This window comes from Stenella coeruleoalba (genome assembly GCF_951394435.1).
Source record: "Stenella coeruleoalba genome assembly, chromosome: 3".
In the NCBI taxonomy this organism is placed as follows: Eukaryota; Metazoa; Chordata; class Mammalia; order Artiodactyla; family Delphinidae; genus Stenella; species Stenella coeruleoalba.
This window is the reverse complement of record NC_137148.1, coordinates 117,497,670-117,511,521: the sequence shown is the minus strand read 5'-3', so window position 1 is coordinate 117,511,521 and position 13,852 is coordinate 117,497,670. Positions and strand designations below refer to the sequence as shown.

Below are 13,852 nucleotides of genomic sequence, written 5' to 3'. Positions count from 1 at the left end.
TGTGAAAACATTTTCCCTTGGGCTTTGATTAGAAGCGATGTGAGATCAAAGAAATACAAATCAAGTCTCAGGGCCAGCCAGAGGTGCAGCATATTATATGAAGATCCTGCCCATTTTAAGGGACCCCACAGGGCTACATCCACAATATAAACACAGTGTAAACACCAAAAAAATCTAAACCTGCTCCCTCCCCTCAACTCCAGGGAATTATATAGAAGGCTCCCTGGTGTTAAGTAGAGCAGAAGAAAGAGAAGAGAAAACATGCGGGGGAAATTGTAGCTACAGAGTGGGCCTCATGTGTGTTTGTATTTTGAATCTGCATAGGTTGACTTGCAAGAAACCTTAAGCTATAACTTGGTTTGTGATGGTCCCCTATTTATAGTGTTTCTATCCTGGCTAAAACAAATGAAAACCACTTTTGAAAGATGGAACATGCAACCAAGGCTTTGAGGACACCCTACAAATAAATTTTCAGGTGCAGTCAACCATATAATTCACACGAACAAACAGACAACATAAATGAGAAGAATAAGAAACAATACAGCAGAAATAGACCCATACAAACTTCAGATGTGGGAACTATCAGAGTTAAAAGCCATTTTTACTTACCATATATAAGTAAATAAGTGACATACTTGAAGCTGCACAGAACAGATTGAAAGGGTACACCGAGCTTCAGGGAAGATAATACAGAAGTATCAAAATTAAGACATAACCTGATAAAGATAATGAATTTCAAGGGTAGAAAGCAAGTCATCTACAGATGAAGAAAATAGCCTCAGACTTCTGCTTATCAACATTTAATACCAGAACACAATGGAAATGTCTTCAGGGTTCTGAGGGAAAGATATTATGGCTCAATAATGTTATACCTAGCCGAGATGTTCAAGTACAAAGATAATAATGCAGCAAACAGGGAAGAATTTATAAAACATTGCATTAGCATTCATGAGTGCTTATTTTGAAAAAAACTACTTAAGGATAAAATTCAGTCAATTTATAGATGAACTGAGAAACTGATGAAAGGGTTAATGTAATATTTGGTATCAACAAATCTCTGAAGAAAGTTGACTGAAGAATTTTATACCCAGCTAAATAACACTTCTCAAGCATGTGATAATTCAAGAAATACAGCACCTATAAACTCTTCTCTAAAGGATTACACCTAATGAAATCCAGTAAACCAAGAGATGATGCACTATAAATAATTCAGTTTTGGGGAAGCTGGGATAAAATAACTGAGAGTAAGGATGGCATTATCATTTCCAGTTTGAGCATACCAGTTTATATCAATTCCCCCCTGAAACTTCATTTAAACAATAGAGAGCAAAGGTTTAACATAAATGAACCTATGAAGACAAAAAAATAGAAGAGTAAACAGCAGGGGAGAAAAGTCACTAAAATTTTTGGAAGATGCAAAGTATACAAACAATTGGTTATGGACAGATTTTACTTTTTTCTGTTGTCAAATGAGAGTAGAAAGTAGGGGTGCAGGTGGGTAGGATTAATAAGAAAATCAAATCCAGCCAAAGTAATGATTCATATTGAGAGTCCAAGGAGAGGTTGAAAACAACAGTGGCTGAAAATCTGTACAAGGACTACATGTATCTGAGAATTCCTTCCCCAGTCACTGAAGCAAGGTGCCCTCCCTTTTCTCTTAGTGGCAGGAAATGGGAGGTACACTATTTGTAGATGTTATATAGACAGGGCTGGACTGAGGGACACTAGCACAACTGAGAGTAGGGCTGAGACCTTATTGAGAAGAGTATTAAAGAAATTCTACATACTGATTAAGACCCCATTTCCAACCAACGAGCTCTCAGAGCGCTGAGTGCCTTCCTTATAATACCTTCCACCACTACTCCCATTCTTACTGAATTCTTCTCTGGAAAACAACATAGGTCCAAGAGAAGAGATTTACAGATATTAACTTTTGGTCCCCAAGCAAAATGTTTTTTCCTATTTAATTATCCTAAGGTGAGATCCACCACTCAACTAGTCCCACCCAAACATGCAGTGCCTAATCAGCTTTTTATTGTCTCATGGAAAAAGAACAAAAACAAAAAACAGACAGCCAAGCAGCATAATACATAAAAAGGAAAGTCTCTAACATGAGAGTGGAGAACAAAGACAGAGAGGATAAAAGTAATACTAAAGAAAAATGAAATGCTAGGATTAGAAGGAAAATTTTAAAAACCTTAAAATTAATATCTTCAGAAGTATAAGAAAAGACCAAGCCTCTGTGATACAATAAAAGGCTGCCATTGATTGATAAAGACCTAAGTATAAGGGCTAAAACTATAAAACCCTTAGAAGAAAACATAGGTGTAAATCTTCATGATTTTGGATTAGGCAGTGATGTTTTAGATATGACACCAAAAGCATAATAAGCAACCAAAGGAAAAAATAAATAAATTGGGTTTCATTAAAATAAAAAAATCTTTTGTGCTTCAAAGGATACTATCAATAAATTTAAAAGACAAACCACAGAATAGGAGAAAATATTTGTAAATCATATGTCTAATAAGGGTCTAGTATCCAGAATAAAGAACTACTCCAACTCAACAATAAAAAGACCAAAATCCTATTTTTAAATGTGCAAAGCATTTGAGTGGATATTTCTCCAAAGAAGGTATTCAGATGGTCAATAAGCAAATGAAAAGATGCTCAACATCATTTGCCATCTGGGAAATGCAAACCAAACCACAATGAGATACTACTTCACACCATCTAGGATAGCTATAATCAAAAAGTAAATAACAAGTGTTGGTGAGGAGAAACTGGAACCCTCCTACACTGTCAATGGGAATGTTAAATGGTACAGTTACTTTGGAAAACAGTTTGACATTTCTTAAGAAGTTAAACAGAGTAACTGTATTTATGACCTAGCAATTCTAATTCTGGGTATATGCCCAAGAGGATCAAAAACATACATCCACATAAAAACTTGTACATGAATGTTCACAGCAGCATTATTCATAATAGTGAAAAAGTGGAAACAAACCCAAACGTCCATCAGCTGATAAAATGTGGTACATCAATACCACATTAATATTATTTGGCCATAAAAAGGAATGAAGTATTGATATGTGCCATGACATGGATGAACCTTGGAAACATGCTAAGTGAATGAAGACAGACCCAAAAGGCTACATGTTGTATGATTCCATTTATATAAAATGTCCAGAACAGACAAATCCATAGAGACATAAAGTTGATAAGTGGTTGCCGAAGGCTAGAGGGAGGAGAGAAGGGAAAGTAACCAACCACTAATGGGAACCAGGTTTCTTTTCAGGGTGATGAAAATGTTCTGGAATTAGACAGCAGTAATGATTGTACAACTGTTTGAATATGCTAAAAACCACTGAACAGCTTTAAAATGTGACTGTTAGGGTATGTAAATCACATCTCAATTTAAAAATTAAAAGCTAAAAAGCTATAGAAAGAACCTTCAGAGAACAAGAGAGCTTTTTGAGAGGAAAACTATACTAGCAAAAGCTTAAAACTCAATCAGAAGTGTTAAAAAATAGGTTGAGAAAATCTATTAGAATCCAGGGAAATAAAGACAAAAATAGTAAATAGAGAAATGTTAAGAAAAATTAAATATCAACCAAGGAGGTCACTATACAACTAACAAGAGTTACAGAATAAGAAAACAAAGAACACTGAATAGAGGAAATCATTTTTTAAATTACACACACACACACACACAAATCCCAAATCCTGTCTTAGTCTAAAGAACACATTACACAAGATTGACAAATCTCATTGGGTATTTATCACAATAAACGACAAAATTCTTACACTATGACACATAATTAAGAAATTCTACAACAATGGAGATAATATATGACCTAATTTCATCTTGAGCGAGGTTTCTCAGCTACAACACTATTGGCATTTGGGGCCATATACTTCTTTGTGGGCAGGGGGCTGTCCAGTGCATTGTAGAATGTTTAGCAGCATCCCTGGCCTCTACCCACCAGATGCCACTAGCACCATCTCCTCCACTTGTGACAATCAAAAACGTTTCCACACATTACCAGATGTTGCTGGGTGGCAAATTTGCCCCCAGTTGAGAACCAGGGATCTAGGAAAAAAATAGGTCTCAGAAAAAATGGGTAATCAGAATGTTGAATATCTCAACATTGGAGATTAGAAGACAATGAAGCAATGCCTTCAAAATACTAGTAGCAAATAATTCCTCACCTATAATTCCACATCCAACAAAATCAACAAATCAACATTTGATTTTATAGCATCCAAAATTTTCAGATGTTCAAGTTCTGAATAAATTTGTCACCAAATATTTTTCAGGAATTTAGGGGGGTAAACCAATAAAGAGGAAGACATAATAAATGCAGAAAATGAAATCAAACACATGAGAGAGAGAAAAGAAATTTCCAGGATGAAGGGTATAGCAAACCCCAAACTGCCATTTGTGGAGTAGGTCTAGAGAGAAAATAGTGTACAATTGAGCAGGAGTCTGGGTGGCTCCACAATAGCTCCAAGAAAAAATAATGGAACTGAGAGGTTTTCTTTATGGGCTTAATAATACAATGAGGAGCTTTAGACTTTAGAAAGTATGGGGATAACTTTAAAATATGTACATAGAAAAATTTACACCTATGTTTTCTTCTAAGGGTTTTAAAGTAAAGTGGAAAATGAGGCAATTATTAACTTAAGAGTAAAGAAATAGAAACAAAATCTTAGAGCAATATGAGGTTTGGGTCTAAGTGATATTTACATAGTCATAATTATTTAAACACTATTTAAACAGAATAATGATACAGGTATGAGAGAGGATGGGGTAGAAGAAATGTGCAAGTTTGTGTGTGTGCCCTTTGGAAGTAAATGGATAATATCTAAAACTTAAATTTGAGAAAAAGCATTTTGTAAACATATTATTTAGAAATATGGAGGCAAATATAATGGGGGAAAAAAACAAAAGGTTCAAAAGTTGTTACCTCTGGACAGACTTGAATAAGCTTGAAAAAAGTAGCGTTATTTGACGACTTAAATATTTGAAACATAAAATGTCTAAACAATTATGAAGATTATCCTTTTAAAACACATTGTAAGTGTTATAAACATTGTTAAGGTAACTACATATAACAAAAGTATAAAGTAAGGTGAGGAGAGGAGGAAGTGATTATTGCTAATATCTTAATATGCACCATACTCCTGTTTGTTAACCTTATAGGGAATATTTACTTAAGCTTAACCAAGTTCTGTAGTTTCATATTATTTTTATTATATTTCAGTAAAATCTGATGGTTTTAATTATAAAGAAGCAGTTTCTTACAGATTAGTTTTATAAAATTATTTCCATCCAGCTAGTAACTTATAAGCATCATAGAAATATTTTAGAATGATGATGACATTGATAATTATTCATGAGTGGGAGAATCATGGTGTTAATTCACTTTCTCTTTTGGTCTTATTGAATATGTTTGAATCATGTGACTACATATTATTTTAAAAGAATGAAAATCATTATTTGCATACTAAAAACCATTTATTATGAAAAAGAAATCATAACTCTACCAACATTTTTTCTATTTAACTGGGATTAAGTCCTTTTAAATTATGGCAGACGGTCTAAATAATATCAATTTTGTAAAAGAGAATACTCAGAAAACATCCAGATAAAATATTAGTTCATTTGAGGAAAGACAATAGTGTTTTCAAAACAACACTACAGAAATCCAGCGATATTCGAGGTCACAAAATTTTTTGCATAGGTGAAAATTATTTTTAAACCTAAAAGCCATCATTTACAATAGCCTGACATGCTATGATAATCGTAAGACATAATTCTCTTAGTCATAACGAGAAATCAGCGAACAAGCTCAAATATCAGGAATCTGAAAACATTTGTGACTTCCGAAAATCTGACCACCAAAAAACTGAGACCATTTCACCATTTAATGTCTCATCTCACATGCAAAATGTGAAGGGCTTAAAAAAAAAAAAAGACAGCAACAATAAAAAACACCTAGAGATTCTGAATGTAAAATACTTCAAACTATAAATATGACAAAACTTACGAATGAGTGAATATGTAAGCTCTATGTGAATGAAAGGGTTGGAAATTAATACATTAGTGAATATGATCATTTATCACGTCAAGTGAGATTCTTAATTGAACCCCAAATGGTTTCTAAAGTTCGAGTTTTCCTCGGTGTCCGTACCAACCCCTTCACCCATGATGTTGGGGACAAGAGGTTTCAGACACTTGAACTCCCTGGTCCCGGAGCCTCCCGTCAGACACACCTCGTACTGGTAGCTCTGGGACAGGGTCCCCGTGCCGCTGACGTCCACCAGGTGGCCCGGAAAGGGGCCCTCGGGCACCGAGCAGCGACCCACCGAGGCCGCCCCGCCCCTCCTGCACAGCCACACCGCGACGAACACCAGCACCGAAAAGAGGAAGAGCGACGACACCGACGCCAAGGCCACCACCAGGTAGACGGTAAGCGGAGCGGCCGGGGCCGCGTCCACCGCTTCCGCTTCCGGGGCCGGCAGGTAGGGCTGCGAGAAGCCGTCCACCAGCAGCACGTGCAGCGTGACGCTGGCCGAGAGCGGCGGCTCGCCGTTGTCCTTGACCAGCACCACCAGCCTGTGCTTGGCCGCGTCGCGCTCGCTCAGCAGCCGGGCCGTGCGCACCTCGCCGTTGTGCGCCCACACGCCGAACAGCCCGGGCTCCGTGGCCTTGAGCAGCTGGTACGACAGCCAGGCGTTCTGGCCCGAGTCGCCGTCCACCGCCACCACCTTGGTCACCAGGTAACCCGCCTCGGCCGCCCTGGGCACCAGCTCGGTGCAGGGCGCCGAGGCGTTCTGCAGCGGGTACAGCACGAAGGGCGCGTTGTCGTTGTCGTCCGCTACGAGCACGCGCACCAGCGCCTGGCTACTGAGCGCGGGCGAACCGCGGTCGGCGGCGCCCACGCGGAACTCGAACGCCCGCAGGGCCTCGTAGTCCAGGGACCTCAGGGCGAACAGGTGGCCGTTGTCCGGGTTGATGGACACCAGGGAGGCCAGGGGCACGTGCGCGTCGAGGGGCGGCAGCAGCGAGTAAGTGACCTGGGCGTTGGCGCCCGCGTCTCTGTCTGTGGCGCGGACGCTGCCGATGTGCAGGGCGGGGCTGTTGTTCTCGCGGACGGACAGGGTGTAGGAGGTCTGGGTGAAGGCGGGGGCGTTGTCGTTGACGTCGGACACCAGCACGGTTATGTTGTGCTGGGTTTTCAGCCTGGGGGTTCCCATATCTGTGACGGTGATGGTGATGTTGTACTCGGCTCTGCTCTCTCTGTCCAGCGCTCCTTCTGTTACCAAGGTGTAGAAATTTTCTACAGAAATTTTCAGAAGGAATGGGAGATGGTCTTGGATGTAACACATCATTTTGCCATTGTCCCCGGCGTCTGGATCTGAAATTCCGAAAATAGCGACCACAGTGTCAGGGGTGTTTTCTGGGATATCATTCATGAGTAATGACATGGTCAATTCAGGGGCGTTGTCGTTTACATCCGTCACTTCTATGGCTACAGTGCATTTTCCTGAAAGACCCCCACCGTCTGAGGCCTCAATTTCCATACGGTAAGATCGAATTTCCTCAAAATCCAACATTTTTTTTAATCGAATATCCCCCGTTACTGTGTTGATTTCAAAGGCCTGAATGACTTGATTTGATGATTGGAAAAATGAGTAGGAGAGCTCTCCGTGGGTCCCAGCATCCAAATCTCTGGCAGAGACAGTGATGACAAGGGAGCCTATAGGGCTGTTTTCTGGGACCTGCACCTCGTAGAGCTGCTGAGCAAATTCAGGGGCGTTGTCATTTATGTCCAGGACCATGATGAGAACCTGGGAAGTCCCAGTCTTTGGCGGTGACCCACCATCCAGCGCCGTGAGGGTTAACCTGAGCTCTGGCTGCTCCTCACGGTCCAGCTCTTTGGCCAGCACCAGCTCCGGGTATTTCCTGCCGTCGCTGCGATTTCGAGTGAAAAGGTGGAAATGGAAGTTGGTGCTAATTGTGTAGTTCTGAACTGTGTTACTGCCCACATCTAAATCTTGAGCTATTTTCAAAGGAAATGCGGTTCCTGTATGGCTACTTTCTGAGATTTTCAGTAGGATTTCATTTTCCAGGAACTCAGGGGCATGGTCATTTACGTCTTGGAGCTGTAATTCACCTTGAATAAACTGCACCGGGTTTTTCAGTAACACCTGGAAATGCAGTATACATGGATCCATGTCACCGCACAACTCTTCCCGGTCCAGTTTTTCTTTTAGGAGCAAATTCCCACTCTTGTGCTCGACCTGCAAATGCTGTTTATTCCCTTTGGAAAGAATCCGGGCGCCCCGCGAGGCCAGCTCTCCTAAGCCCAACCCCAGATCTTTTGCTAGGTTGGCCACAAATGAGCCGCTGTGTCTCTCTTCTAGAACGGAATACTTAATGACCGCACCACCCACCTCCCACAATAGTAATAGAATAATAATGGCAGTCACTTGCCTTTTTTGCGTCGCTTTGGGTAGCGGCGTCTCCATGGTTCCTCCGGGTCTAAAAGATGCAGTATTTAATCACAAAATAATTGTTTTGCAGCCAACTCTGCTATCTTGGTTCAGTAATCTTGAGTTAGCTCTTCACGTTGACAGGGGGATAGCTGCCTCTCTGAAATCTTCTTTACCCATCAGTGTGAATGTTTCCTTTGTGAGCTGCCAGAAACGGATCGGTTTTTATGGAGTCTGGGAGCATGCAGCGACAGTTTTTCACTCTCTTAACCTGCAGCGCCACCAAGCGTTCTGCTTCACAACTTCAGGTAGTCTTTATTTCAAAGAGTAACGTAATAATAGCTAAACTGCATTGAACACCTTTTGGGTCATAGAGTGTTATAAACTCCTTTCCCCCTCACCTGTGATGCAGTTTTGTTCAAGTATCTAACAACAGTTGTGAGAGCAAAGTAATACCTATTTATCTATATATTCATCTTCTCTATAAAGGTACAAGTTCAGTAGACAAAACTGGGCTCAAGATAATTTTATTTATTTTTTTAATAAGTATTTCTCTGTGCAGGAATTTTTCTAGCTTCTCAGGATAAAGCGGTAAATTAAACACAAAAATTCTTGCTCTCAGGAGCTTACATTCTATTACAAAAATACGAATTTGTTCTATCGTGTTAGAAGAAGTTATAAAATTTTAAATCCAGTTTCTACTCCCAGTCAAAATTGCAGTGTGCCTGTAACTTCTGAAAAATGTGATTTCTTTTCAGTCTCTGTATACATAACCTTGGGGAATTTTTTTTCCTTCATAAACTCATTGTGTGCATAGCTCACTAAAGTTGAGAAGAAATGCCCATTTGTTTTATTGGAAATCAGTAAGTTCTGAATTCAGGCAATGTCTTTCTGCAAACATGAAGAAGGCAATAAAGCCAATGAAGTCAAACATATACTTTCTAGGGAAGGGTTTTGACCTGTCAGCATTGGACAGGGCCCATCCCAGTGTACACCCTCTGGAACTGTGCAGATGGGGTTACTGAAAAAATCCACTGCAACAAGTAAAGCCATGTGGTTGGAGTAAGAAGCAGTTCACGCAAAGAAGAATGAAGGAGGAGAGGGGAAATATCTGGTAATACAAAACAGTAAGGGTTCCCTACACTCATTGAATTGATCAGTAATCATCCCTGACAAAAGAGCCATGATAGTTCATTTATTTGGACACAGAACACAGCTAAATATAATTTAGTTAAGCCCAGTTCCATTTTAATTAAGGATAAAAAGAAAATATTCACTCAATTGTCACTGCCAGACTTTGATGGGACCTTGTAAAGAGGGATATTTCATAAAATACTACAAATATAACCAACAAAAATAAAATCAAATATGGGTTAAACTGTGAAAGTAAATGATTTTGTGGTTAATAAAGATAAATGGTGCATACACAGGGCTGGAAGGGAAAATCTGACATAAGCTAGTAACCTGCTGCTCATAACTTACTTAGGGCTTGGCAGGTATCACACATATAGAAGGAGGAGGAGTTTGAAAAGTATAATTTGGATTTTACCAAAAATACCTCTGAACTTGCAAACTGTTAGACAAAGACAAGGAGATAAAATGTACTCTCAAGCACTTTATATTCTGTAATAGAGATTAGGGTGAACAAGGATGTTTTCTGTTTAGAAGGAAAGTTAAAACAGTGATATTTAATAATTTCACTTATTGGCAAGGATACTATATTGTAAAGAGAATATTAGTATTACTAATTCCTTGAAAGTTATTTTTTTAAATTCACTATTGGTATGTTAATAACATTTAGCAAATATTTATTAAGCATTTATAATTGGCTTGGTGTTGTTTTAAAAGGGCCAGCATATTCTTATATGAAGCTCACAAACTAATTTAATGTGTTGATAATTTTGTTAAGTCTATATTCATAGAAAATATGTATTGGCTATTGTGGTATACTGAAATACACATAAATATGAATGCCTATTTTAGCATTTAGTCATCTTTAGCGTTTATCTTTAGTTTTCCACACTTTAGTTACCCTAAACTTATACTGGGAATACAAAACAGTAAGTGTTCCCTACACTTATTGAATTGATTGGTAATCATCCCTGACAAAAGAGCCATGATAGTTCACTTATTTGGACACAGAACACAACTAAATATAATTTAGTTAAGCCCAGTTCCATTTTAAATAATATCAAATACATTCAATAATATCACATTAAAATTTTAAATATTTGATTAAATAATATTAAATACATTAAAACTTTTTCCCTACATAGCAGTAGTGATGACAATTGTCACCACTACTTAGAAATACAATCTTAAGGACTTTGGAATATAATTTTTGTAAAAAGGATAGATTATTCAATTAAAAATTGTTTAAATAATGCAAATAAAAATTTACTTTTGTTCAAATTTTCAAATATACTTGAGTGAGAGTAATTTTTAAAAACTACTAACGATAATATAGGGAAAATACTGTGCATACCCAGTACCTGATTTTTTAAAATTTCACCCTAAGGAACAGTAATAAAATAATCAGGAAAACGGACCGTCAGTATTATGCATTAGTAACATGTAGGTTTAACTTAAAAGAGATTTCTAACTTATTAAGTAGGGTTTAATAGAATAATCCGATACTTAACTGAACAGGAAACTATTCCGAACGGTGGGGTTTTCCTCCATTTCCCTCCTAGTGCCCTGGGGAGGGAAGTTAGGGTGAATAGGTTTCAGAAACTTGAACTCGCTGGTCCCAGGGCCTCCCATCAGACACACCTCGTACTGGTAGCTCTGGGACAGGGTCCCCGTGCCGCTGACGTCCACCAGGTGGCCCGAAAAGTGGCCCTCGGGCACCGAGCAGCGACCCACCGAGGCCGCCCCGCCCCTCCTGCACAGCCGCACTGCGACGAACACCAGCACCGAAAAGAGGAAGAGCGACGACACCGACGCCAAGGCCACCACCAGGTAGACGGTGAGAGGGGCGGCCGGGGCCGCGTCCGCCGCTTCCGCTTCAGGGGCCGGCAGGTAGGGCTGCGAGAAGCCGTCCACCAGCAGCACGTGCAGCGTGACGCTGGCCGAGAGCGGCGGCTCGCCGTTGTCCTTGACCAGCACCACCAGCCTGTGCTTGGCCGCGTCGCGCTCGCTCAGCAGCCGGGCCGTGCGCACCTCGCCGTTGTGCGCCCACACGCCGAACAGCCCGGGCTCCGTGGCCTTGAGCAGCTGGTACGACAGCCAGGCGTTCTGGCCCGAGTCGCCGTCCACCGCCACCACCTTGGTCACCAGGTAACCCGCCTCGGCCGCCCTGGGCACCAGCTCGGTGCAGGGCGCCGAGGCGTTCTGCAGCGGGTACAGCACGAAGGGCGCGTTGTCGTTGTCGTCCACCACGAGCACGCGCACCAGCGCCTGGCTGCTGAGCGCGGGCGAACCGCGGTCGGCGGCGCCCACGCGGAACTCGAAGGCACGCAGGGCCTCGTAGTCCAGGGACCTCAGGGCGAACAGGTGGCCGTTGTCCGGGTTGATGGACACCAGGGAGGCCAGGGGCACGTGCGCGTCGAGGGGCGGCAGCAGCGAATAGGTAACCTGGGCGTTGGCGCCCGCGTCTCTGTCTGTGGCGCGGACGCTGCCGATGTGCAGGGCGGGGCTGTTGTTCTCGCGGACGGACAGGGTGTAGGAGGTCTGGGTGAAGGCGGGGGCGTTGTCGTTGACGTCGGACACCAGCACGGTTATGTTGTGCTCGGTTTTCAGCCTGGGGGTTCCCATGTCAGTGACGGTGATGGTGATGTTGTACTCGGCTCTGCTCTCTCTGTCCAGCGCTCCTTCTGTTACCAAGGTGTAGAAATTTTCAACGGATGTTCTTAGAAGAAAGGGGAGATTGTCATCTATAGAACAAGTAACCTGTTGGTTATGTCCAGAATCTGCATCCGATACGCTGAAAACTGCCACTATGATCTCAGGCAGGTTTTCAGGGATGGGGTTGGTAAGTGACGACATAGTCAGTTCGGGAGCATTGTCATTCACGTCCAGGACCTTGATGACTAAACTGCATTTTCCTGATAGTCCCCCACCATCTGTGGCCTCAACATCCACCTGATATGATTGAAATTCCTCAAAATCCAATGTCTTTCTCAGTCGAATTTCTCCCGTATTTGCGTTTATTTCGAAGGGTTGGTTAACATCATCGACTTGAAATAGGGCATAAGATACCTGCCCAAAGGATCCTGCGTCTAAATCTCTCGCTGAGACGGTGAGAACCAGAGAGCCCACGGAGCTATTTTCAGGGACTTGGGCCTCATAGAATTCCTGAGCAAACTCGGGGGCGTTGTCATTGCTGTCCAAGACCACGATCTGAATTTTTGTGGTCCCAGACCGGGGCGGAGACCCGCCATCCAGCGCTGTGAGGATTAGCCTGAGCTCGGGCTGCTCCTCACGGTCCAACGCCTTGTCCAGTACCAGCTCTGGGGACTTCCTGCCGTCCTTGCGGTTCCGAGTGAGAACGTGGAAGTGAGGATTGGAGCTGATTTTGTAGCTCTGAAGGCTGTTGCTACCAGCGTCTAAATCCTGTGCCATTTTCAAAGGAAATACCTTTCCTGGCATAGTAATTTCTGATATTTTTAGTAGCATTTCTCTAGCGGGGAACTCTGGGGCGTGGTCATTTATATCTCTAATTAGCAAGGCAGCCTGAAAAAACTGCAAGGGATTTTCCAGTAACACTTGGAAGGGTAGCACACAGGGCTCAGTAGAGCCGCAAAGCTCCTCCCGGTCCAGTTTTTCATTTAGCAGCAAATCATAGGTCTCTGGATCAAACTGCAAATACTGCCTATTCCCTTTAAAAACAACTCGGGCGGCCCGGGCAGCGAGCTCTCCCATTGTGAGTCCCAGGTCCTTTGTCAGGTTGGCCACAAATGTGCCACTTTCTGTCTCCTCCAGTATAGAGTACTGAATCGATTCTGAACCTGCCTCCCACAAAAGAATCAATATAATAAAGATCACCACTTGCCTTTTCTTATGATGTACTTTTGTTTGCACCATCTCCATTGTTATGTCTGGTTCCAGAGGAAAAATCCTTTTCCAATCCCAATCACCACGTCCGCCGTTGACCCTCCAAAATGTCTGCTATAAAATTTCAAATTCGTTCTTATAATTTTCTGGTGGCGTCCACTCCCCGAACACTTCTATCTTAGCTTTAGCTGTGTGTTCTGTATTTTTTTCTTGGGTTTCTCCGTGAAATGGAGTCCACTGAATGCAGAGCTTTTATCCACTCTCTTAGCCTGCACTGCCACCATGCGTTCAAATTAATAACTTCGTGGGGTGCTGCAGGCACCACATCCAAAATCTGAGCATTAAAAGGTTTTTTTAA

The 13,852-nt window shown here is 41.9% G+C and overlaps 1 protein-coding gene across 2 annotated transcripts in view; it reads right to left on the bottom strand.

The window, feature by feature from the left end:
- LOC307183662 (protocadherin beta-15-like) overlaps window positions 1–13,646 on the bottom strand; it is a 64,269-nt gene extending 50,623 nt beyond the window's left edge. The window contains exons 1-2 of one of the 2 annotated variants that reach the window (XM_079916496.1): window positions 13,207–13,646; window positions 5,554–8,214 (exon numbers count right to left, since the gene is read on the bottom strand). In XM_079916496.1, coding sequence (XP_079772622.1) covers window positions 6,142–8,214; window positions 13,207–13,530 — 2,397 coding nt within the window. In that variant the 5' untranslated portion in view covers window positions 13,531–13,646 and the 3' untranslated portion in view covers window positions 5,554–6,141. Of the gene's footprint in view, window positions 1–5,553; window positions 10,980–13,206 lie in introns of those variants that run through there. The other variant, XM_079916497.1, reaches the window with a different exon arrangement.
- Between the last annotated feature and the right edge of the window lie 206 nt (window positions 13,647–13,852).